Source organism: Mastigoproctus giganteus, chromosome 10 (assembly GCF_048544385.1).
Source record: "Mastigoproctus giganteus isolate SK-2022 chromosome 10, ASM4854438v1, whole genome shotgun sequence".
NCBI classification, from domain to species: Eukaryota; Metazoa; Arthropoda; class Arachnida; order Uropygi; family Thelyphonidae; genus Mastigoproctus; species Mastigoproctus giganteus.
Window position 1 is genome coordinate 176424273 of NC_143584.1, and position 26527 is coordinate 176450799.

At 36.8% G+C, this 26527-nt stretch overlaps 1 protein-coding gene across 1 annotated transcript in view; it reads right to left on the minus strand.

Annotated features, from left to right (window-relative positions):
* The window catches only part of LOC150079551 (S1 RNA-binding domain-containing protein 1), a 190264-nt gene that overhangs the window by 120150 nt on the left and 43587 nt on the right, over positions 1-26527 (minus strand). The window contains exon 7 of the mRNA XM_090383104.1: positions 16452-16548. Coding sequence (XP_090239230.1) covers positions 16452-16548 — 97 coding nt within the window. The remainder of the gene's footprint in view (positions 1-16451; positions 16549-26527) is intronic.

Here is a 26527-nt window from a genome sequence, read left to right on the forward strand (position 1 = left end):
AAAAAATGTCAAATGTGCGAGAGTTATATTTCCCATTTACTATAGTTGTATTGGTCAGAGACACACTGTTGTCATTCACTGTATTCACAAGATAACATGTGATATTGTAGGCTGACTCATGTTTTCAGGAGCTTACAATTTTCTGTTCAAACAGAAATTTAACGAGGCATGACAGTGTGAGCAGAGGAGCACATTTCTGGAGGTCAATACCATAAAACAATAAAAACAATTTGCAGTTCCAGGTTTATTGGGCTTTTCTGTTAGTGCAATCTAATTATAAATGGGTAGTAAACTCGATCCTACTGCATTTGCGATAATACCGATAGCTGGAATTCTGTGGGTTCACCAAAAATGAGTACTTTACTGCCACTAGTTTCAACAGTTTACCAGTGAAAATATTGATACCAACGATATTCTGGATCTTACATTCTTAATTGATGAGGCATGGTTCATTTGTCAGCGTATGTGAATGCCCAAAATACCCAATTATGGACATCCAAAAATCATACAGTCTACATCAAACACCATTCCATCCGCAGAAGGTTGGTGTTTGAGTTGCTCTTTCCAGAAGAAGAATCATTGGGCTTATCTTCTTCAATGAAAAAAAAATCTCTGAATGTTACTGTTCCAATATTCTCTACCAATTCATCAGCAAACTAAATGAGGATGAAATCAAGAATGGATGGTTTCAGCAAAATTCTGCCACTGCTACACAATCAATGACACTCCTAAGTGAAATTTTTGCTGATTGAATAATCCCAAAAACGCTGTGGCACCCCTTAATCACCAGACTTAAATCCACCTGATTTTTATCTGTGGGGAGCAGCAAAAATTAAAGTTTACGAAGAAAACCCACAATCACTTCAGTAACTCCAAACTGCTGTAACTGCTTACTCAGAGAATCACACAAGAAAAACTAAAGGTTTTTGAAAATAAAATTCAGGTCTGTTTGGATGTCCGTGGAGGTCAATTTAAATATCTTTGTAATGGAATACTTAATTAGTACTAAGTAAAACTGGGCAATAATAATTTGTACAAATAACATTAAAAACTTACTTTCCTTTGAAATAGGCACATAGGACTTTCCAAACACACCCTGTGTGTGTGTGTGTGTGTGTGTGTGTGTGTGTGTGTGTGTGTGTGTGTGTGTGTGTGTGTGTGTGTGTGTGTGTGTGTGTGTGTGTGTGTGTGTGTGTGTGTCAAGGGCATATGAGTTCATTATGCATGTTTCTGAGATGTGTGCTGAAGGGCACTGGAACATGCAGGGCTAAATCTTAAGAGAAAGAAGAACACTTTACTTCATGAGTTTAAAACTCAAAGATAAAATTTAATGATATAAATAAGATGACTACTCTGAAGTATTTGTGGTTTTGTCTCCTGAAAGTTAGACTTTAGAATGTTCAATTATATTTGTGAATATTGTCACGTAAAAGGTTATAACCCAATGGTAATACAGTTTTTCAATAACCTTTGCTTTCAATTCAGATTTATGCTTATTCTTATAAAATGAAATTGGTTAGTTGTATTCTACTGTAAAGAAAGTTTTCAATGAAGTGTTTAATCTGATAATTGAATTGCTTCTTCGAGGGTGGAACAGATACCTCGTGTAAAGTGTATTCACGTTTTTCTTTCCCCACTACCAAGTCTCCCTCGAGACTAGATGTGCACCTTGTTTCCACATTGGATGTAGCAGATCTATCACTGCTTTTTTGCAAGAGAGTTTTAACAACCCTTTCGACAGAAGTAACTACAACTAGTTTATGATCAAAGTGAGTTAACTCGGGAACTTGTAATTGGAGTTGCACAAGTTGACACCATTTTGTTTCTTTTGCTGTGCTTTAGTGTAGTATTGTACTTGTGAGGTTAGTGAGCTATTTTAATAGTTTGAAATTTGCTTAAAGTTTTATATTATTAATGTACTTTGACTGAATTGTTTGGTAGTTTTGCTTTATATTTTAGGATTTATATCACAGAGACATAAGCAGTGCAGAATTCGAAGTTGGAGAGTACAATGTGTACAGAAAGGATAAAGGACAGGAAAGGAGGAGAGGTTATGCTGTTAGTTAAGAAATACATAAAATCTAAGGAAGTGCATCCAATTGATGGTGGTGGACAAAGCAATGTTGCGTCTGTTTGGGGTGACATAAGCACTGGGAAAGAAAAAATGACAGTAGGTGTATGTTATAGGCCTAACGAATCTGATGAGTATAATGAGCAATTGTGCAGAGAAATAGAGTAGGCCAGTAAATCAGAATGTCTTATAATGGGGGATTTTAACTTTCCAGATATTGACTGGAACTTGTGGATTGGTCACTCGCACACTAGTTCGAGAAGCAACCAGAGGGAGTAATACTCTTGATCTGATTATCAGCAGTCATTATTCATGCATTAAGAATTTGCAGATAAAGGAACCACTGGGTGACAGTGATCACAATGTACTGATGTGGGAATTACTTAAGGATGTAACTACCATCAAGGCTAAATGGAAAGGCTTTTGCTTTCATAAAGGTGACAACAGGGGTCTCAGACAGTTTTTAAATTCTGTACAGTAGGATCAACTGATGATGTTACCAACATTGAATTCTAAATGGGAAGCCTTAGGAGGAATTAATTTTGGAGGCTACTAGGCTTTTCATTCCAACTAAGAAATACTGTTCAAGGTTTAGGCCTAAATGGATGTCAGATGAACTAATGAGGCTCATAGAAGAGAAGAAAAATGTATGGGATGCATGTAAAGCATCAGGTGGCACAGAAGCCTATGGCAGATAAAAACTAGTCTGTAATCAAGTCACAAAGAAGGTTAGGCAGGCAAAGGCAGATTACGAGAAAACCTTGGCAAAGGATGCAAAGAAAAACAGCAAAGAGTTCTTTACATATGTAAACTCTAGAAGGAAAGGGAAGAATCAGGTTGGACCACTTAACATAGATGGGTTGACTATTGATGATCATGCTCAGGTAGCTGATAAATTGAATGAGTATTTTGCATCTACATTCACACATGAGGAGTTATTCAATGAGGGGGAGTGCCAGAAGTTTATCAAACTCTAACAGGGAGCTAAGTGATTCTGTAATAACTAAGAGCAAAGTGGAGTAGAAATTGTTGTAAGTTAAACATAAAAAAGGCACCTGGGGTGGACAGGATCTATCCAGTTATATTAAAGAAGGCAGCAAAGGAAGCAAGCAAACCCTTAGCCATAATTATGAGAGCTTCCGTGGACTCAGGGGAGGTCCCCACGGACTGGAGGTGTGCAAATGTATCACCAATTCACAAAGGAGATTCAAAAGGTGACACAAGTAACTATAGACCTGTTAGTTTAATTTGTGTTCCGGGGAAAATAATGGAATCACTAGTTAAAGAAGCATTGCAGGATCATCTAGACAAGCCTGCAGTAATAGTTAAGACACAGCATGGGTTTGTTAAAGGAAGGTCTTGCCTGACCAATTTGATTGGATACTATGATGTGGTCACAAAGGAATTGAATGCCAAAAATAATTTTGATATCTCATATACTTGGATTTCAGGAAAGCTCTTGATACTTTTGCACAAGGAAGACTGCTGTACAAATTGGAGAGGTATGGCATTAAGGGTAAGTTGCTACAATGGATAAAGGGATGGCTGGGTGGGAGATGACAGAGAGTGGTAATCAATGGACACTGCCCTTCGTGGACAAATGTTATTAGTGGAGTTCCCCAGGGTTCAGTGTTGGGCCCATTGTTGTTTTGTATATTTATCAATGATATTGATGAAGGTATATCAGGTTTAATGTCCAAGTTTGCAGATGATACAAAGGTTGGCAGGGTTGTTAATGACAGTAAAGAGAGTATGTTACTCCAACTGGATCTAGATAAGTTGGGTAAATGGGCTGAGAAGTGGCAACTGAAGTTTAACATTGACAAATGCAAAGTACTGCATATGGGTAGCAATAACCGAAGAGAAATGTACCAACTGTGTGGTACTACACTCAGAGAAGTGGAAAGTGAAAAAGACCTGAGGGTAATTGTGCAGTCAAATACAAAGTTCATTGAACAGTGCAGAGGGGTTGCCAGGGCAGGTCATGGAGTCTTGTCAATGATATATACAGGAATTTTGCTAGCAGGGACAGGGAGGTGATTATCCAGTTATACAAAGCAATGGTCAGGCCACACCTAGATTACTGTGTACAGGTCTGGAGGTCTCATTTTGGGAAGGATGTAGTGTTGCTAGAACGAGTACAAAGGAGGGCAACAAGATTTGCGAGGGGAACAAAGGGGTGCTCTTACCAAGAAAGGCTTAAGTTCTGCAAATTGCAGCACCTGGAGAGTAGGCACCTGCGAGGTGATCTGATTGAGGTGTATAAGGCCTTGAATGGGTTGAGCAAACTGAATGCTGATGGGATTTTCCTCTTGCTCAGATTAAGAACCTGAGGGGGCATAGATGGCATAGATTCAAATTGAGGTTTGTTATTTGGTTTTTAGGAGCATTAGCAACTAAGGCCATATTGCTCCGGGATATGCGGTGGTCATTCCCTGACCTTTCCACATCCTCCGTATTTGGTGGTGACAGGCTCGAACACCGGTCTAATCAAGAAGCATGTGCTATGCACTGCTGCTCCTTCCCACCTGGCTAAGGAGGCGCCTTCAAATTGAGGAAAGACAGTTGTAGAATAGATGTGCGGAAATTTGCCTTTAGGTAGTTGATTGGTGGAACAAACTTCCATATTTTGTTGCGGAAGTTGATAGCCTAAATAAATTTAAGGCTGAGCTGGACAGGCAATTTGGAACAAATGGAGGGGTGAAATGAGAGGGATTTTTTTTTGGCTGATGCTGCATAAGCTGGCTTTCTTGAATCGTATGCCTCTGCTAATGGTAATATTAATGCTAACAGGAAATAGTGAGGATGAGAGAGGAAATACTCTCTCAAGTAGAAAATATAACCGAAATCGAGGTATTCTCTGGGAAAACTATTACCAGAACACCTGTCAAAACAAGATCATCATCACTCCCTGGTCTTGTGCAAAGGACTGAAGGGAAAAGTTCAAAAAGGAAAAAGTCAAAAGGAAAAGGTGCTATGTAAGTCAAGAAGCACTCTCAGACTCGTAACGTTCAGGAAAAGGATAAAAAGCAAAAAAAAAAAAAAAAAGAGGAAGGAAGACAGTATAACTGAGAAACCTGAAAATAAAGGATTTGTGCAAGTCCAAGAAATCCGTAAAAGGTTAAAAAGTTTCTTAAGGGATGAAAATAGTAAAGTTCGTATGACAGCAAGTCGAACAGTAATGGACTTAAGGGATGACTTGGAAATGAAGGCTTATAATGTTTTCATGGAGAACATAGTTCTAAAAGACAGACTTAAAAGGAAAGTGGATAAAGACAGTGTAAGTTATTCTTCAGAAGTACAGAAGAAGAAGTCTGATAATGAGAAAAAAGCTCCGAAAATCATGATCATTAAAGCAGTGACTGATAGACTGAAAACCAGTGATGAAGTGAAAACTGAAATTTTGCATGAAGTGAGGCCAATGTTATTCACAGTTAAGGTCAGAAATATTAGACCTATATGTGATAGAGCTGTCATTGTAGAAGCCGAGAGCGATGATGATATTGATAAACTTAGAGGGAGTTCGAGAATACAAGATATTGGTTTGAAATATGTGATTACTAAACCTAAGTATCCTAAGATAGTGATATTTGATGTTGAGAAGGAAGAATTGCTTAAACAATTGTGGTTGAAAAATTTTACAGGTAATAATATAAGTGAGAAGAAGTTTTTAGAAGGAATTGAGGTTCTGACTGTAAATAAAAATAAAAGTTCTAACATAAATAGTTCAAAAGTAGTTCAAGTGTCTCCTGTATTATGGCAAATTATTAAGGAAAAACAAGATTGTATGTCCGTTGGACAGCTTGCAAATTTAAAGAAATTTTTACAATAGTTCAATACTTTATTTTCTTAATGTATGGGGAAAAAAAAAAAAGAATTGTCTTGCAAATAATGGACATGTGGCAAGCTGATTGCGAATATGCAGAAAAAGGCCGTCAGACCTTTATGTTTTTCCCCAATAATAAAATTATCAATCCAAAGTTAAAATCATGGCTTCAATTTGGTTTTCATGCCACAAACCTCATTACTGGACATGGATTGGCATATAAATTGTCATTGTTAAGGTTATGTGAGCAGGGGTCATGTGTCTGTGGTGAACCGGAAACATTTGAACATGTTATGCTGGATTATCAGATCTAAATTGGAAAGATCAGTTGATATTTTAGAGAAAGAGCAACTCTAGGTTCTGTTCACAGATCATCGCCTATTTGCATATTTTAATGACTCCGTGAGTGAAGTATTTAGAAGACAGAAAACACTAATGTGAGATAGCAGTGGCCCGCCTCCTTGTAGAAGGGGACAGGAGCCCACCTGATTAAGACATACAAATGGGAAGTTTAAAGTCGATTTTCCTCACCTGGGACCTAGTGGCCAAATTGAAAGTTCAAAAACAAAAATAAGAAAGAAAATTATGTATTGAGCTCTTTTCATTGTCTATATCAATCTACTGTAAACTCTGAATCAGTTAACAGCACAACATTGCAGTTGATAGCCACGGATAGGCTGCGGCCTAGGGAGTGGCCTTTAGCATTAATGGAATCTTAAATGTATACTTATATGTATACATTACTTAAATGTATACTATAATTCCCGCTCTCTCTTTCAAAACAGTCCGAAAACGTGCCGCCACCAGCCAACATCCATTTACCGTCCAACTTCAAACTCACAGAATCAACTTTTCATCTTCCTCATTTATTCATTCAACTGCCATTTTGTGAAACAACCTTCCTTCATATGTATTTCCTGAAAATTACAGTCTACAGAAGATATTTGTTGACATTGGACTTGAACTAAGTCCAATGTCAACAAATATCTTCTTTTGTCTTCTCAACCTCCAACCCAAGCACGGTACTAAGTACTATAGGTTCTAATACCTCTTGTGTTTGGGGTTTACATTAAAAAAAAAATACCCTTTCATACTCATGTATGTATCCCTAACGACATTCTGAATATGAAGGTCGTTTATTTGCCACCCAACACCACCTCACTGTTGCAGCCATTGGATCAGAGTGTTATTGTGACCTTCAAGGTGTACTATTTAGATACAACCTTCAAAGGGATTGCTGTGGCGGTGCAGGCATCTAACTCAGTGGCTGTGAGGAACTACTGGAGGTCCTACAACATCCTTAAGGCCATAAGTAACACTGCTGCAGCCTGGAAAGAAGTGTCGCAATCACGCATGAATGGCGTTTGGAGGAAATTGTGGTCTAATGCAGTTCTTACTTTGTTGAGTTTGAGCCTGTTTCAGCAGTGGCTGATGGTGTCACTCGGATGGCTGAGGATGTTGGCCTTGAAGGTTGACAATGATGATGTCAGTGAGTTGCTGCAAAGACATGGTGAGCTTCTTTCAAAGGAGGATTTGGAGGAGCTGGCTGGCTAAACAGCAGGAGATTGTGTCAATTAGGATCCTCGCCACAAAGACACTTCAATCAGCTTTGGCACAAATACAAAAAGGCTGTGAAACTCTATGTGATAATGACCCAGACTGGGAACTCAGCTCTTCCATCCAAAGAGCATATTGAAGCCCTACTACAATATGTTAGAAGAGAGAAAGACTCACCAGACATTATTGCTGCAGTTCTTTTCTAAGGCCAAAGAACTTGAAGAACCAGTCAATCCTCCAACCTCACACAAACGTATAGACCCAAAAGGTAGCATCGTTTGTATCGCTATGTTTGATAATTCTGGATACTCGTCTCTAAGAGAAAGCCAAAATTTTTAACTAGTCTTGAAAAGAAGACGTAATGCTTCATCAGAAGACAGGTCGGTAAGATCTTCCTTTTGCTGAATGGTAATTTTGGGGCACGAAGAAATTTCAAAAGCAAAGGGACACAAATCTGATACAACTTTTTTTCTGGAGATACATTAAATCATTTGGAAAAATTCTTAATTAGCATTGTTATGTGGGTGGCAATGATATCCCAAAATTGTAAAATGTCAGTATTATAACAAAATCAGAAAAGCATGGGAACATTTCAGTATTATTACGCTCAAATTCAGTTTTCCAAAGATTAAACTTCCCTTTGAAAGTTCTGATTTTATCACTAGTATTAATATACATTAAGTGTCGGTTATAGTGATCACTGGTTATTAGAATAAGCCACTGAATAGAATCAAATTTCGAATAACCGATCCAAATCAATAAAATGCATTACATTTTCATTGTTTACTAGAATCACATTTTCGGTTATAAGAATCAATTTTGAATGCCTCTGTGATATTTTTCTAAAGCACATTTCTGGAGGTCACATTTATAGAGGTCACAACCATAAAACAATAAAAACAATTTGCAGTTTCTGGTTTATTGGCTTTTCTGTTAGTGCAATAAAAGGTTAGTAAACTCGATCTTATTCATTTGCAATATTACCGATAGCTGGAATTCTGTGTTTTCACATTATTATGGTGAAATGTGTTTCCCCTTCGCTGAAATCTGCTCTTCATTTCTATATCTAAATGTCTGCTATTTAAGCTTCTATTTTTTAATAAAGTTGATCACACTTATCGCATATTTCAAAGCTTTGTACAAATCAGTTTGCATTCCTTTGCTACTAATACTTCCCTGTGTACTGTATAATGCAATAATTCAAAACTATATTTGGAGAATTTTCCTTTACTTTGCCTTTTACACCTTTATTTTATCCTGTTAATGAAGCCGCACCATCAGTACAAATTGCAAAGCAGTTGTTCTGCATTAGATTATAGGTTTGAAAGAAAATATTTATAACGTGAAAAATATTCTCACCATTGTTCTTCCTTCCAAAGCTTTGCAAAATAGAAAATTCTTTAAAATATCTCCCTCGTAGCAGTATCTCACTTATACAATAAGTTGAGCAAGGGTTTTAAATATCTGTGAATTCATCTAATTGTATTGCAAAAATTGGACTTCTCTCAATCGACTTAATAAACTGAATTTTATGTTGTCTGTGATAACTGTAATACGCTGTGATACTAGAGGAATGGTATTTAAATCGTTGCTGTACTTTTCTTGATGCATAATTGAAATCATTTTTACAGCAGCAGGGAGAACAAGAGATTCAGCAATAGTATGTGATTTCAAATTTTTTTCCTATTAAATACGAAACTTCCAACTCTTAAAGCTTTACAAGGAACTGCCGTTTTATATTTGAAAGATTTCAGACCATGTATGGTGCCGGTTTGTCTTCTGAAAAGGATTCAGTACCGTATTTCCCCATGTCTTATACATGGGGAAATACGGTACTGAATTTTGGGGCTTGAAATTTGAAAAAAAAATGTATTACATAAAGTTATTGAACTCAAGTTCTATTCATCATAAAATTTATACAACTCCTCATCACTGTCAAAACTCCCATCCAATAGCTTGTCCTCATCTGTGTCTGATGACGAATCACTGCCTTCATATATTGCCTCGTCCTCAGTTCCATCTATGGCATTTGAAATACCACAGTTCTTAAATGACTTGACAATGATCTCAATCTTGATATTATCCCAGTATCTTTTCACCCAGGTACAAACTTCTCCTATAGTTGGTGTCTTCACTCTTCCTGCTGGTGTCAAATTGTCCCCAGAAGACTTCATCCATTGGTTCCATTCGTCTCTCATGGCAGCTTTGAAGGGTTTGTTAATGCTGACATCAAGTGGTTGGAGCTGGGATGTCAAGCCTCCAGGTATTCCAATTGCCCTTTGCTCTTCAATCCATATCTTCAATTCCCTCTCTAAATCAGGCCATTTTGCTGACTTGCCTCTCATGGCCTCCTTCTGCCGTGGCATTTTCAGTAGGGTTTCTTCTTCCCGTAGCCAGTCTCGGATTGTTTTCTCAGTTGGAGGAGGACCAAACTTACGTTCAGCAGCACGATTTCCATTCACTTTTGCAAACTGGATCACTTTTAACTTGAATTCAGCACTGTACAAAAATCTTTTCTGAGCCATTTCTGGGCAGAACGTGGCAAAACATAACCTAATATACCGGTAACAAGTGCAAAACAATGAGCGCAAAGACAACAAGCGCGAAAAAGCAGGAAATGCAAGTAAAAAAATCTACAACCACTGTATAAGACGCACCCAGTTTTTAGACCCCAAATTTTTCGAAAAAGGGTGTCTTATACATGGGGAAATACGGTATTTTCCATTAGCTCTGGATGCTTCATATGTAAGTGTCTTTTTTTATTTAATAGGTTTCATGCTTTCATTAGATAGTTTTTCGTAACAGATTACGCACAAAGAATGTTGCTCATCATCAACAACATAAATTCCTCTTGATATTTTCTATTCTTTTTAATTTGGAATATGATGGCTCTCTACCAGAAATTGGTGGTTGCACTACACTTGAAATAACGTTAGTGTCCAAATTTTCACATGATACATTTCTTACCCTTTCAGCTTCTGAAGTATCTGTAACAACATTATTGTCGTTACTCCTCGGCTGTTTTGTTCTGATTACCCAATTGTCCATGATAAAATATATAAAAATATATATATTTTTTATTCTTAAAAACAATGATAATATAAAAAGTAGCAGAAGAATCAAAAACACATTCAAGTTGACGTGAAAGCACTGAATTACAAAGCAGAATAAAGTGTGCATACAACAGACTTGCTATTTACTGCCACTGCATATTCACACCTCTGGCCTTCACGCAATTTCAGAAATTTTTGCTGTAGGAAGCATGAATTAAGAGCTAAAGGGATTACGGTTCGGCAATTGAGTAGTACTGAGAAATATTAATACATACTGAGAAGTCACACTAGTCAGCTGCTTTCTGTGTGTCCACAGCCATGAGCAAATTAAGACGTATTACTCACATGGACAATAAGTAAGAAAGCCATCTGCATCACACATGAAACCATCCTAAAAAATGAAGAGTGGCAATAGGGTTCATTCGTATTTCAGATTTCATTTGAGTAGTAAGGTCTCTACATCTACAGTATTGAAAAAGTAATTTTAACAACAGGTTTCTTAGCTTTTATGTACACAATAACTAATTTTATTTAAAAATTTCAGCGACCCCCAGAGGGGCTGCACACCACTGGATTAGGGCATAATTGCAGAAAAACCTTTTAGATGAAGTTGGTTGGCTTTGTTGTAGTCTATAATTTTTACAATCTCAGTATAATATCTTATATGCAATTTTTATTGTTGCTTGTGCTTAGCATGCAGTAAAAGAAGAAAGCCTAGTGGCAGGTTTAGCCTCAAAAGCTGTCTGATTATAGGCATGGTAAAGACAGAAGGTTGTGGAACTTAAAAGAAATTATTTTATACAATATATTTAGATTTAATTGGGCAAATCTTCAAACCAAAACAACACATATAATTCATCATGCCATCCACATCCATTTAGATAACAGCATTAAAAGAAGATAAATTGAAATGAAATTGCATTCTCCTAACATCTAACCCAAAAAAAAAATCATCTGTGTAGAAAATGCAATCCTGATTACTTTGCAAAAATGGAACCAAAATAGTATAAAATAGCAGCACAGAAAGCTTGCTGTCTTGAAGAATACTGATGCAAAAGGGTTACAATCACAGACATTGGAAAATAATAAAAATCTCTCAGATAAAAGGATCTATTATCTGAACCCAATGATAATATAGGAGCTCCAATACAAAAACAATTCTGTAAAACTGCTGTGAACAGAGTCAAAAGAATGACTAATACATCAAAGAATATTACATGTAAATAAACAGCCTCAGCCCAAGTTAAATGTTGTTGTTATTTTGGTTTTTAGGAGCATTAGCAACTAAGGCCATATTGCTCCGGGATATGCGGTGGTCATTCCTTGACCTTTCCGCATCCTCCGTATTTGGTGGTGACGGGCTCGAACCCCGGTCTAAAACAAGAAGCGTGTGCTACGCACTGCTGCTCCTTCCCACCTGGCTACGGAGGCGCCCCCAAGTTAAATGTACTCTCCCTATTAATTCTAATAGATGAGGAACCATTGTGTTCCTACTCTTGCCAAAGTGAATATTTTTGAATTGCCGAGCAAAACTTTGATGCAATAAAGGTTTCAACATCTTTACAAGAACTTTAAAAAAAAAAAAAGAGGAGCTATCAGAAAAAATCCTTCTACTAAAGCTAACATAAATAGCTACAAACGTCCAAATCACATCTCTCTCTCTCTCTCTCTCTCTCTCTCTCTCTCTCTCTCTCTCTCTCTCTCTCTCTCTCTCTCTCTGGCCCATAAAAGCAAATTCCATGTGTTGTTGGATGGAAACTATCTGAACAGTCAAAACAAATGTTGCTTCTGCTTAACAAGGATCGAAAAATCTTTAAATAAGGTTTGGAATGCGCAGAAATTCTACATACCCTCAACAGGGAACAACATGCAGTGAATGCCAACCAATGAGACATTTGATCAGATCAGCAGTGATCACAGTGTACTAATGTGGAATTTTAATTAAAGACTTAATTACTGTAAATGGTAAAGGGACAGGCTTTTGCTTTTGTAAGGGTGACTATAGTGGTCTCAGAAATTTTTTAAATTCTGTGCAGATGTTACCAACAGTAAATTCTAAATGGGAAGCATTCAGGGAAGTAATTAAAGAAGCTATTAGGCTTTTCCTACCAAAGAAGAAATACTGTTCATGGCTTAGACCTAAATGGATGTCAGATAACTATTGAGACATGTAGCAGAAAAGAAAAGTGCATGAGATGCATATAAATTATCAGGTAATACAAAATCCTATAGCAGGTATAAATTAGTCTGTAATCAAAGAAGTTTAGGCAAGCTAAGTCAGTTTACAAGAAGTAACTGGTGAAGAATGCCAAGAAAAGAAGCAAACACTTCTATGCTTATTTTAACAGTAGAAAAAAGGGGTTGAATCACATTGGGCCACACTGAATCGCATTGGGTCAATGGGCTAACTGTAATGATCCTGCTCAGGTTGCTGACAAATTGAATAGATATTTTGCATCTACATTCACACATGAGAAATTCTTTACGAATTGCTTAATTCTTTACGGGAAGGGATGTCAGAAGTTTATTAAACTCTGAAGGGGAGCTAAATGACTTTGTGCTGACTGAAAGGAACATGGAAGAGAAATTTTTGAAGCTGAACATAAAAAAAGGTACCTGGGGTAGATGGGATTTATCCAATCATATTAAAGGACACAGCACAGGAGGTGAGCAAACCCTTAGCCATAATAATGGGAGAAACCTTGGATTCAGAGGAAGATCCCTATGGACTGGAGATATGCAAATGTATCCCCAAATCATAAAGGGAGATCAAAAGATGACATGAGTAATTACAGACCTGTCAGCTTAACATCTGTTCCAGGGAAAATAATAGAGTCACTGCTTAAACAAGCAATACAGGACTATCTGGACAGGAATGCAATTATACTGCAGTCACAGCATGGATTTGTTAAGGGGCTGTCTTGTGTAACCAATCTGATAGATTACTGTGATGCAATGAACAAGAAATTAGATGCAAAAACTTATTCTGACATCATATACTTGGATTTCAGGAAGGCCTTTCATACTGCTGCACATAAAAGACTGCTGTATAAACTAGAGCAATGTTGCATTAATGGCAAGTTACTGCTAAGGATAGAGGGATGGTTAAGTGGAAGAAGATAGTTTTCAATGGGCACTGCTCTTTGTGGGCTAATGTTATCAGTGGAGTTCCTCAGGGTTCAGTGATGGGCCCATTGTTGTTTTCAATATTTATTAATGATATTGATGAAGGCATATCAGGCTTAATATCATGCAGATGATATTAAGGTTGGCAGGGTGGTTAATGACGGTATGCTACTGCAAAGATTTAGAAAAATTAGGTCGATGGGCTGAGAAATGGCAGTTGAAGTTTAATGTTGACAAATGCAAGGTATTGCCTATGGGTAGCAATAATCTCAGAGTAACATATCAACTGTATGGAACTACACTTGGAGGTAATAAAAAATAAAAAAGACCTGGGGTAACTGGGCAGTCAGATATGAAATTCTCTGAGCAGTGCAGATGTGGTACTAGGAGATCTAATGAATGTTTTGTCAATGATATACAGAAACTTTGCTAGCAGAGATAAGAAGGTGATTATCCCTTTGTACAAGGCCATGTTTAGGCTACATCTAGAGTATTATGTACAGGACTGGAGGCCTCATTTTAGGAAGGATGCAGAGAAGGGCAACCAGATTGATGAAGGAAACAAAAGGGTACTCTTACCTAGAAAAGCTTTAGTTCTGCAAATTGCAGCATCTGGAGACTAGGCACCTGAAGGTGATCTGACTGAGGTGTTTAAGGCCTTCAATGGATTGAGTAAGCTGAATGTGAATGGCATTCTTCCTCTTGCTGAGACTACACACACGAGGGTGCATAAATTCAAGTTTAGGAAGAATGGTTGCACGATAGATGTGTGGAAGCTTGCCAACAGTCAGCAAGTGGTTGATTGTTGGAATAAGCTTCCATTTGTTGTTATGGAGGTGGATGGTTTGAATAAATTCAAGGAAGAACTACATAAATTCTTGGAGGGTAAGGATGGGTGAAGTGTGTTTTTTTTTTTTTTTTTTTTTGACTGGTGCTATATAAGCTTGTTTTCTTGCATCATTTGCCACTACTACTATTACCAGAATGAAGCATTATTAATATGGAAATTTTTCAAGCAGGGAAAAATTGCAAACAAAAATCCTACCAGATCCATGCTAACATATTTCAGAAAATCGCTCTTTCTTTGACCACAGAAGAACCAGAATTGCTCACAAATGCCATGATAGAAAAATACACAAGGAAGATGATCAGAGTTAAAATAAAATGCAAAGTTCCTGGGGATAAAATTCAGAAATTCATCCCCAGTTTTGAATTTCTGATATGTCACAATTAAAGAATACTCTATCCAACTCAGAATAAAAATGGTGGTGAGGGGAAGACACTTCAAAAAACTTAATGAAATGCTCATGTCATTAATAAAAACCTGATTCAGCCAAAATTGCGGAAAATCTCCTAAATTAAAATCCTTTTAAAATTACCATCATCTGTGTTCTATTACAAACATCAGATAAACATCCTAACAAGCAATATAAAAAAAATCAGCACAAACTATCAGTGCTCTCTGGAAAAAAAAAAAAAAGTTGACAGCAAATCCTAAAAAAAAAAAAAATCTGAACGGACAACAGATAATGCTTGCAAATTATCAAAAACAAACCTTTTTCCAAATTCCTAATAGATAAAAAACTGGCTGAAAAAAAAAAAAAGAAAAAAAAGAACCATCACCCTTTCTCAAATTCCATAATGACATACAGATAATATATTCAAACTTCTTATAGAACCCAAATCACAATCATCTGTCAGCTAGGGCTCTAAACAAACAATATAATAATTCTGACCATAATATATTATTCAAGATAAAGAGTATTACTACATGAAAATATCCCAAATAAAACTTAAGAGATAACTGTGACTAAATCTGAAATTGTGTAATATGTTATGTTCAATTTTTATATTTATTCTTGAATATTATTCAATCTCTTGAGTAACAGATAATTTATATTAAATATGAATGAGCAATTGTATGACTTCAAAGTAGTTATTTTCTTTTTGGTATTAGTCTGACCTGTGTGCTCTCCAGAATGAGTACTATTAATGTTGGCTTATATGTGCTAAACTGATTGAATTGTCTCATTTAAAATTAGAGTCATGGACTAATAAAAGGATATTTATATAAAATTATATGTAAATGACAAAAAAATATATAGGATTAAAGATTATTCAGTTAACACCATACTGTGTAAACTGAATAACATGTAAAGAAATTATTTTTAAAAGCACTTACAATAGTACATATTCTGAAATAATCTTGTTTTCTTTGACGACAGCAAAGTGCTGGCTGCAAAGGTTGCTGAATAAGAAGAACTTTATTGTATGCACTGGATTTGTGTATATATTGAATTTGTGCAATAAAAATGCAAAAAAGATAAAAAAAAATAAAAAAATAAAAAAAGAGGACAATGTTAAGTATTAAAGGCTTATAAAATGGCCATATACAGTATAAATATTTCTCATTATTTAAATTTAATTTTTTATTGGTAAATGCTAAACCATGCAATATAAAAATATAGATTAGTTATCATCATAAAAATTTTTATTTATTTATTTATTTTACATCTCAAGAAGCTTATAATAAAAAATTTTCTGGTCAAATACTAATAGTGATCATAGAATATACCAATGATGCTACAAAAAAGAAATGCTTGAATGGTCTTCGGACCATGGCAACAAGTTGTCACATTAGCCAGAAAGTTATTAAAGTTAATGCCATGTAGCCAATAGTTAATAAACAGGAAAGACTTCCATGACTCTAATGCATGTTACCCCTCCACACTCTCTTATGGGTTAAAAGGAAACAAAAAAGTTAACAACTTAAGAAACAAAAATAGCACAACAGGGTATATATTTTATCACAGCTTACGTTTTCCTGATGAAATCCAAAACTTCTCTATCTTTAGAAACAACATCGGCTATGATATGCTGTATTCCTTTTAGGACTTCTTCTTCAGATGATAAACCTTGGCAATCAAAATGGTTGCATATTAAAAGTCTTAGATTATGAATTAGCAAGGATGATTATTATTAGAGCTTACAATACTGAGAGTCCGGGCTCAAAAATACCAGTCATTTTTATTTCAGTATTCAAATCCCGGTATTGATACAAAAATATCGGTTTTTCGGTACTAACAATAAATCATTAATTTGACAACAATAAATCATTAATACTGCTGAATTTGCAAATGAGGGATTGTTATACACGGTACAAATGCAACGGAAACCTGAAAACGTCGCGAAACTGTAAGACATAAAATCTTACAAATATATTTCTCTTAGTGAGTAGAGTGCGTGTGTGTGGAAGTAAAGCACTTAAGGAATAACCAAAACTACCATTACGGAAATATTTACATTAGTGGGAGTAGGCCTGGTAGGGCAATTAAGGAATATGGTTAAGGAGTATGGCAGGTGCGGAAGGGTTAAAATTAAAAGCTTCTGAACAATAGTTTAATCCCTCTATTACATCACTACTTGAGGATGCAACACTTAGTGCATTTTGGAAAAGGATGTAGGTATGGAGCAGTTCAAAGGTATTGTGAACAGGTGATCTTGAGGTAAAAGATGAAAGCGTTTCATCTTTTACCTCGTGTGGGAAAAATATTCTGTTTTTCCCACCAAAGGAAGAAGAGTGAGTTTAAAGAATAACACCGTAATTGGGTCAGGTTTAAATTAGATAGGGGGAGAAATGTAGATGCGTGCAAACCCCTCTGGGGTTTGCACATAAGCTTGCATATAAAAAAGTAGTACAAGGGACGACTGTAACTTGCAATCAATTCAATAAATAAATAAATGAGAAGGAAATAAATAAGGTGTTTGCATCAAAAGAGGGGTTTGTAGTTGTAGTTCGGAGGGGTTGCAGACTTCCAATTGTAGTTCTGGGTTCAGTTCGGGTCCAGTTATATAGTGAAGAGTTCTGCCAGGAATATTCCTGTGCTAGAAGTTAATCGGGAAGTTGAATAACAAGCCAGTCAGATAGCGCCCTAGCTTCTACTACTGCTGTGGTAATTTCCTTCAGTATTAACAAAGAACTGTTCTCAAAATCCTGAAATAAGACAGTACAAGAAGAGCTATACAGCAGAGATGCAGAGTTCAACTAAGGAGAGGGAGAGAGAGAGAGAGAGAGACATCAAGAGACATCACCGCACTCAGTGGAAGGAACCTGCACAAAGGAATCCCACCGTGAAAGAGAAGGAGGAAAGTCCTCTGAACCGTGTTGTTTTGGAAATGGTACTTAGATTAAGTGGGAGATTATTTTAGAGTAAGGTTGAAGTTGTAAAGAAAATTGATATTGCTAAATTAAGAGAGATTACGTGGAATTGTTAGTATTAAGTTAGCGACTTAGGGATTGCTGTTGTGAAGAGAGAATTGATATTGCTGATTAAGAGAAATATGAGGAATTGATTAAAATTGAATTAGTTTAGTGTTTGCAGTTGTAGAGAGAGTTGATATTGTTAACTGAGAGAAATTTTATGGAAATGATAGCATGTATTAAGAGATTAAGTGAGAAAAATGAATAGATTACATGTAAATGAATACCAGTTATGTATATACTTGTAAGTAGTTTTGTATGATAAATGACTTTTATTTTATATTTGTGTCATTGCTCTTGAGAAACTGACAGCTCACATATAATATATATACTCGTTTCGGGGGGAATACCCCTCAGCTCTTGGAAATTCTCATTTTTTAATGCAGTCAGGTAGCTTGTGGGCATCAGTGCTTGAGGGGAGCTCCTGTGTGAAAATCATAACAATGGCCACTGACGGCAATACTAAGGTACAGGGAAATAAAAATTAATAAATAAATAAACAACCCCTCCCCCACAACTTAGATTTAGTTTCCTCACCAAACTTAACCATCAGTCCCTTTCTTTCATTAATTCAGATAAAGTGCCATAAAAAGTCAAAAAGGAAATAAGATGAGGGAATAAGGGGGGGGGGGGGGGGGTAACTGCAACTCGTCTATGACTATCTCAGTACAAAGCACCAACCTGCATAGAATCCAAAAGGACGTTTTATGCCGCTAATTAAATATGTACCAAATTAGATCCAGTTTAAATGATAACACTATTGAGTTTCTTAAGAGCTCACGTTATTTAGACAGGTAGTGTGGATGCTTATTTTTTTGTTTTTAGAATAAATGTATGTTTAATAATTTTTGCTAGAATATTTATTATTGTAATAAAAGTTTGATTTAAAACGTGAACTCAAGTAATTACTCGTTTTTTCCTTACTTGATTGCACTTAATTGTCATCAAAATTTATTGCGAAAAATGTTTTTTTTTTTTTTTTTTTTTTTTGGAATACCGGTATCCCGGTTTCATAAATTAAAAATACCGAAATACCAGTATTAAGATTTTGACCGGTATTGTGAGCCCTAATTATTATGCTGTGAAATATTACAAAGGTAATAATGATAAAGAGCAACTCTTAAGACACTGTTAACTTAATAATTAGCCTGTGCAGAATATATAACCATTAGCTTATTTGTATTCATTGTGAATTGTGTACCAGCTCTTACTAATTACTTACTTGAATTGCATATATTCATTATTATATCAGAAAGTATTATGTAAAAAGGATTGTTTTATATGCTGCTTGATCATATACAGGGCAATTCATAAGTATATTACTACTCTTATGGAAGCTTTTTGTTTCAGATTTTTGCTTTGAGTTGTAGAGAAAAAAAAAATGGCCAACGGACTTAAGTTAGAGGAACATTGGAAAGTTGTCATATAGATGTAAGTGAGCTTATCCCCCTTCCCCCCCACATGCATGCAGTGGTTGTTTCCAGCTCACTTGAAGAGAAACCACTCACAAGCCTACGTGTTATTCGGAGAATCAGCAAAACGTTTATGTCCATTGGTGTTTTCGGATGCAGTTGTTATCTGAAGACAGCTATCACCAATTGAAAGATTTACAAAGTCCATGATGCAATGTTAACACTGCCTTCTAAATCATTTTGATGCCTTGGTCTGGAAAAACGTTTTTTCATACACAACAGCATGGAGAATTGTAACTCCAGAATTACCCTTGTGGCTATATTAGTTATCATCATAAAACTTTTTATTTATTTATTGATTTTACATCTCAAGAAGCTTATAATAAACAGTTGAACCATCAATATCCAGTGGACCAATCTGATTCATCCCTCTCCTTCTAGAGTTTACATAGGTAAAGAACTCTTTGCTGTTTTTCTTTGCATCATTTGCCAAAGATTTCTCATAATCTGCCTTTGCCTGCCTAATCTCCTTTGTGACTTAGTTACAGACCAACTTATACCTATCATAGGCTTCCATGTCACCCATTAATTTATATGTATCCCGTGCATTTTTCTTCTCTGCCACATGTTTCATTAGTTCATCTGACATCCATTTAGGCCTAAACCTTGAACAATATTTCTTAATTGGTATGTAAAGCCTGGTAGCTTCCAAGATTAATTCTTTGAATGCCACCCATTTTGAATTTGCTGTTGGTAACATCATCAGTTGGTCCCACCGTATAGAATTTAAATACTGTCTCAGACCTCCATAGTCACATTTATAAAAGCAAAAACCCTTCCCTTTACTCCTGATGGTAGTTACCTCTTTGAGTAAATCTCACTTCAGCACACTGTGATCACTGCTACCTAGTGGTTCATTTATCTGCAGATTCTTAATGCATGAAGAATCACTACTGATAATCAGATCAACAGTATTACTCCCTCTAATTGCCTCCCGAACATGCTGATGTAGAAAACAATCTTCCAATAAATCCACAAAAGCCTTGCTAGTGTGTGAGTGACCAACCCACAAATTGCAGTCAATATCCAGGAAATTAAAATCCCCCATTATAAGACTCTCTGATTTACTGGCCCACTCTATTTCCCTGTACAATTTTTTTATTATACTCATCAGTCATTAGGCTATAACACACTCCTCCTCTCAATTTTGATCTCCCAGTGCTTATGTCACACCAAACTAACTCGACACTGCACTGTCCAGGGATGTCGACTGGCTGCACTTCCTTGGATTTTATGTGTTTTTTTTTTAACTAATAGCCTAATTCCTCCTCCCTTCCTATCCTGTCTATCCTTCCTGCACACATTGTACTCCCCAAATTCCAGTTCTGCATTCCTTATATCTAAGTAACACCATGTCTCTGATATCCCAACAATATCTGCCTTTGATGTTTTGACCAACACCTCAAATTCATCAAATTTATTTACCAAACTCCTACCATTGGTGTATACGCAAGTATAGCAATAGCGGCATGTGATGCAAGAAAGCAAGCGTATGAGCTTATGTAGCATCAGTACTGCCATTATTGTCATTAACAACTCTGCCAACCTTTGTATCATCTGCAAACTTCAACACTAAGCCTGATATACCTTCATCAATATCATTGATAAATATACAAAACAATAGTGGACTCAACATCGAACCCTGTGGGACTCCACTAATAACATTAGTCCACGAAGAGCATGCACCTGTTCCTATTCTACCCTAACACAACCCATGTGTTTACTTGTACTGCAATGACTCCCAGCAGCCTCTGAAATATCCTGCATCTTGTTTTTCAGGCTGCTTGCTCCTTCCAATAGCAGCAGTCCAAGAATCTCTCTAGCCAGTGGGTAGTTGATTGGTGGAACAGACTTCCATCTTTTGTTGTGGAAGTTGATAGCCTAAATAAATTTAAGGCTGAGCTGGACAGGTATTTGGAATGAACGGAGGGGTGAAATCGGAGCGGTTTTTTTGGCTGATGCTGCATAAGCTTGCTTTCTTGCATCATATGCCTCTAGTAATGCTAATGCTAATCATAACCCCTGGCTAGGAATTTGTATATATTACATAACCCCTGTATATATAATCATAACCCCTGGCTAGGAATTTGTATATATTACACTTCTCGTGTAATGCTTATCCTGTACGAGTTAAGGATATTTTTATTGTGTATAATTCTGCTGTGTATACCGTGCACTCTTTCGGTAGTTGTTGTGTTAAAGTAATATCTGGGAATACAGCTGCTGCTCCCAATAAAGTGTCTGTTTTCGAATCATCTGTGTATATTGGAAAATAGTCAGGAAATTGAATTCTGTGTGCTGCATGTAACTGTTGAAAGATTATTGCAGGTATCGCTTTTTTATTCCATTTCTGAAAGAAGTTGCATATTGGGACATGCAAATCCCATGGTGGAGGAGTGTGAACTGGCAGGTGTGCTACACTGTCTATATTAAGGTTATGTACTGCTAAAAAGTCTTGCATTCTAATTCCCAGGGATCGATTTGTTTGATGGCAATTCTGTTAGATATTTCTGCAACATGGATCAAAGAGGGTCTCCAGGCATAGATTTTATTTTAAATACATAATCCAACATCAGTTGTTGTTGCCTAAGAGTTAAAGGTGGTTCGTTGACTTCGGCATAAAAACTATACACTCAGTGATCACTGAATTATGGCCACCTACCAAATATTTTGTAGGTCCACCTTTTGCCCTCATTACAGCAGCTATAAGACGAGACACAGATTCAAAGAGATGTCGGAAGTGTTCGGTAGGTAAAAGGTAAAGGTAAAGTGCAGCCATTATCAACCCACTGCAGGATGGAAGCCTCCTCAACAATTCATACCGAGGGAAATGGACCATAGTCTGCCACACTGGTACAGTGCGGGTTGGCAGATCGACCGTATTCAGCAGTCAGGGGCTTGAACCCCGGTCTACTCAAAGAGGGTGTGCTCCTGCACGCCCGCTCCTGACCGCTCGGGCTACGGAGGCCGGAGGTATGGCCAACCAAACTGTGTGTAATGCAGCCAGCAATGCAGGTATGGAGGTGATTGGTGTATCCAGATGCCTGATATGCCTTCCCATAGTATCCTACAAGTGCTCTACGGGATTGATATCAGGGGGAGTTCGGAGGCCAATCGATATGCTGGAAATCAGAACTATGTTCCTCAAACCATTCCTGCACAACAAGTGCCTGATGGCTCAGCACATTGTCATCTTGGAAGACACCATCGCCATTCGGGAAAAAGTGTAACATAGAGGGGTGTACACAGTCAGCAAGCAGTAGACAATAGCAGAGACCACTGATACTTTGTTTCACATGCACCAGGGGTCCAAGTTCCTACCAGTGAAACATGCCCCACACCATACAACCGCCTCCACTGGCTTCACTCTTGATACCATGCATGATGGATCAAGAGCTTCATGTTGTTGATGCCAAATCCGTACATGACCATCCACTGTGTGGAGTAAATAATGTGACTCATCCAACCAGCACATCTTCTTCCATTCTTCTAACATCCAACTTGCATGCTCTTTGCACCAGGCGAGTCTTTTACAGAGACGAACCTTGGTCAAGAGAGGATGCCATAGCAGTCATCTGCTGGTATAGCCCATAGGTGCGAGCATACGATGCATGTTTTTTTTTTTTTTTTTTAATGAAAACCCAAAACATGAGAGGTATTAGAATCTATAGTACTTAGTACTGTGCTTGGGTTAGCGATTGAGAAGACGGCAGAAGATATTTGTTGACATTAGACGGTAATTTTCAGGAAATAAGTATGAAGGAAGATTGTTCCAGAAAACAGCAGTTGAATGAATAAACGAGGAAGATGAAAAGTTGGTTCTGTGAGTTTGAAATTGGCCAGTAAATAGATGTTGGCTGGTGACAGCACGTGTTTGGATTGTTTTTAAAGAGAGAGCAGAATTATAGAAGCCAATTCAGAACAGTGCCCATGGAAGTCTCAGTAGAAAAGGCATGCAGCAGAAAAAGTACGTCTATGAGACAGCGAGGGGGGGAGAGACTCTGTAAAGAGGAGTCATTAATTAACTTAACTGCCCTCTTCTGAATAGAATCTAGAAGCCTGAGAGAGGTTTTGGGAGCACTGCTCGAGATGTGGGAACAATATTCCATGGTAGGGCAGATTTGCAATTTGTACAGAGTGAATAGCTGTTTGGAAGAGAACTAAAGGTGAGAGCGAAAGAGTAAACCAAGTTTTTTAGATGCAGAGGAAGCAACAATTGTAATGTGGTTGTGCCAAGAGAGATTAGAAATCAGGGTAATCCCCAAAATGGATATATCATTTTGCCTAGAAATCGGAGTGTAACCAAAGATAAGCATAGGAGCAGAAGAATCCTTTTTGCGAGATATAAGACAAGACAGTTTTAGAAGGATTGAAATCAACTAGTTATCTTTGCCCTACTGGAGAATTACCTGGAGATTGGCATTTCAGGAATTGGTAGCAGATATTCGAGAAGTTGAAGCTGATTGAGCAGATCAAGGTTTCTCAAAATGGAAAGTGGAATACAATGTGCTACCATCGGCAAAACTATGGATAGGATTTCCAATCAATGGAAGAAGGTCATTAATATACAAGAGGAAAAGAGTGGGGAGAAAGAACTGAACCTTGGGAGATACCAGCATACCAGCATTATCACGGCAACTCGTTGTGAAGGTATTCACAATATGAGATATAACCTAAAACGATGCCGCCTTAAAAATTTTCTGTTTATTCAGAAATGGCTGTGTATTATGATGCTAAAGCACTTTATACATACATAGTCTAAGTTTGGATTATTGTTACAATAGAACCAGATATTAAATTAGGTAAATAAAAGTGATTAAATTCTTACCCGCTGACAGACTTCGCTTGCCGATGCTCTCAGAAACCTGATGGGCATACAGGCAAGAGAAGCTACCAGCAGTTAATTTATAGATGAGGGATTAATTAATTCAAATAGCCAATAGAATTGTGCAAGGTTTTCTATCCTAGAACCAGGGTTCTTGTGAAGTGGAATCCTGAGGTGACCTCTGCTCTCCTACTCTGGACATCAGGTTCTGGCGGTCTGGAAGGGGTTATTTGTGGGCTACTCCTCCGGACAACTGGCTTATTTTCTTTTCCTGGTTCCTTATTTCTTCTTCTATTCTATTTTCTATTAAAAAGATGAAAAATATTTCTGGTAGAACTCGACTCCCTGTTTTCTATTGATATTGCTGGGGCTCTGAACATTTTTATGAGGATGGCTTCTTTGCATTTCCTTCTGTTATATTGCCTATCTGTAGAAAGGACCCTCGGGTTCTTGAAATCTCAGTGTGTGTCACTGTGTCAAAGCTGTGTCAAACTTCAGAACTCTTCCATATTGTACATCTTTTTTGTGCTATTTGATTTAGCATTGTAGATGTCTGTATGACCCACCTATATATATGTCACCACACTTACAGTCTATTTTATAGACAGGACCTCTAGGATTGTCGGGGTTGTTCGACTGTTGTTTCCTGATCTGCTTGATGGAGGCTGAACTTTTGAAAAAGGTGAAGATACCAAATTTCCTGGATTCTTTAGCTATTTTAGTGCTGGCAGATGGTATGTATGGTATACATATGGTGGCTCTTCTGTCCCTGCTGGGTTAGAGTTGTGTGATGGTCTTGGAGGTGTCTTTTATGGCTTTGTTGATGACATGTATAAGAAATCTGTTCTTCATGGCAAGCCCGGTTATTATTTGTAGTTCCTGTTGTAGATTATCTTCAAATTCTGTAAGCGCTTAGGATGAAAGACTTTAGAAAGCCAATTTTTGTAGAGAAAGGATGAAAGACTTTAGAAAGCCAATTTTTGTAGAGAAAGGATGGCAGGATTTGTAGTTTAATATGATACCAGTATCAGTGGCCTTCCTGTAAACTTCCATATGCAGCTCTGCAGGTTTTCTTGCGACTAGGATGTCCAGTATTACCAATATCATAATATTAGTAATTGTAATGATAATACTGGCAACTGTAATCGTAATATTGATAATTGTAATTGTAATGTTGTATTCAAATTTGTAACCCTTTCTATTTTTGTTCTCCCAGCAGCACAGTCCGATGATGGGTATCGGTAAGATACTTGAAACGTTACCCTAATGCAGCGTTTCCCAAACTTTTTTAGTCATGGAACACTTTTGATCTCACAACATATTCACGGAACACTTATGAAACACAAGTTTAGCGAGAGCCGAAGAGCTGTTGCTAATATTTTATTACATATGGCACACTGTGCATCAGGAGCATCTTTATTTCCCACACATGTAAAGCCAAAATTCAAATAACTGTTATTATACTTTCGTTTTGGTCTTTTATTAGTTGGTTCCTAATTTTTCACTTCAGATTTCTGGGAAACAAAACGCTGGATTTTTCATCCTCACTTTGAAGTGTGACAATATTGTGTTCGTTTTTGACCACAGTTACACTACTAGAAGTACTTTGCTTCTCGTTTTAAAGTTCCTTTTTTCAACCACAAATCCATGGTCATTTAATTTAATAATAATATTTTGAAATACTAATAATTATCAAAAAAATTTATACAAGGAAGTGAGTTTAGTTATAATATCGGTTCGCTTCCTCCTCTCCTTCAAACTGTGTACTCCAGGCTAAATCTCATATGAATGGCATACTAGATCACTACATTGCTACCTTTTCATAGGTGTCATTACCTCTACGCATATTTCTCTATGCAAAGCCCGCCAAAATAAAGTGTTCCACGGTCTATGCCAGTATATTAATAACTGAAAAAAAATTATGTTATAACAATACAAAAGTGGTGTACACTATAAATATGCAAAATTTATTTATTTATTTTTTTTAAATTATTAATTACAATTTTTCCGGAACACAGTTTGAGAAACGCTGCCCTAATGTATAGTAGTTTAGGCGATTAGCTTAATAAACTATATTATAATTTCACATGGTGTAAGGAGTGGTATTAAATATAGTAATAATCTTAATGGAAAACAACCACGTAATGTCCTTCCCTAATTATAATGGATATTCTTTAGATTGGTGTAATGTCAGAAGTGGGGTCCCAAGGATCAGTTCTTGGACCACTGTTGTTTAGGAAGGGATAAAGAGCATGATGTCAAAATTTGCAGAAGATTTAAAGATAAGGAGAGTTGTTAATGATTGGTGCCAAGCAGCATTCCAAGAATGATCAGAA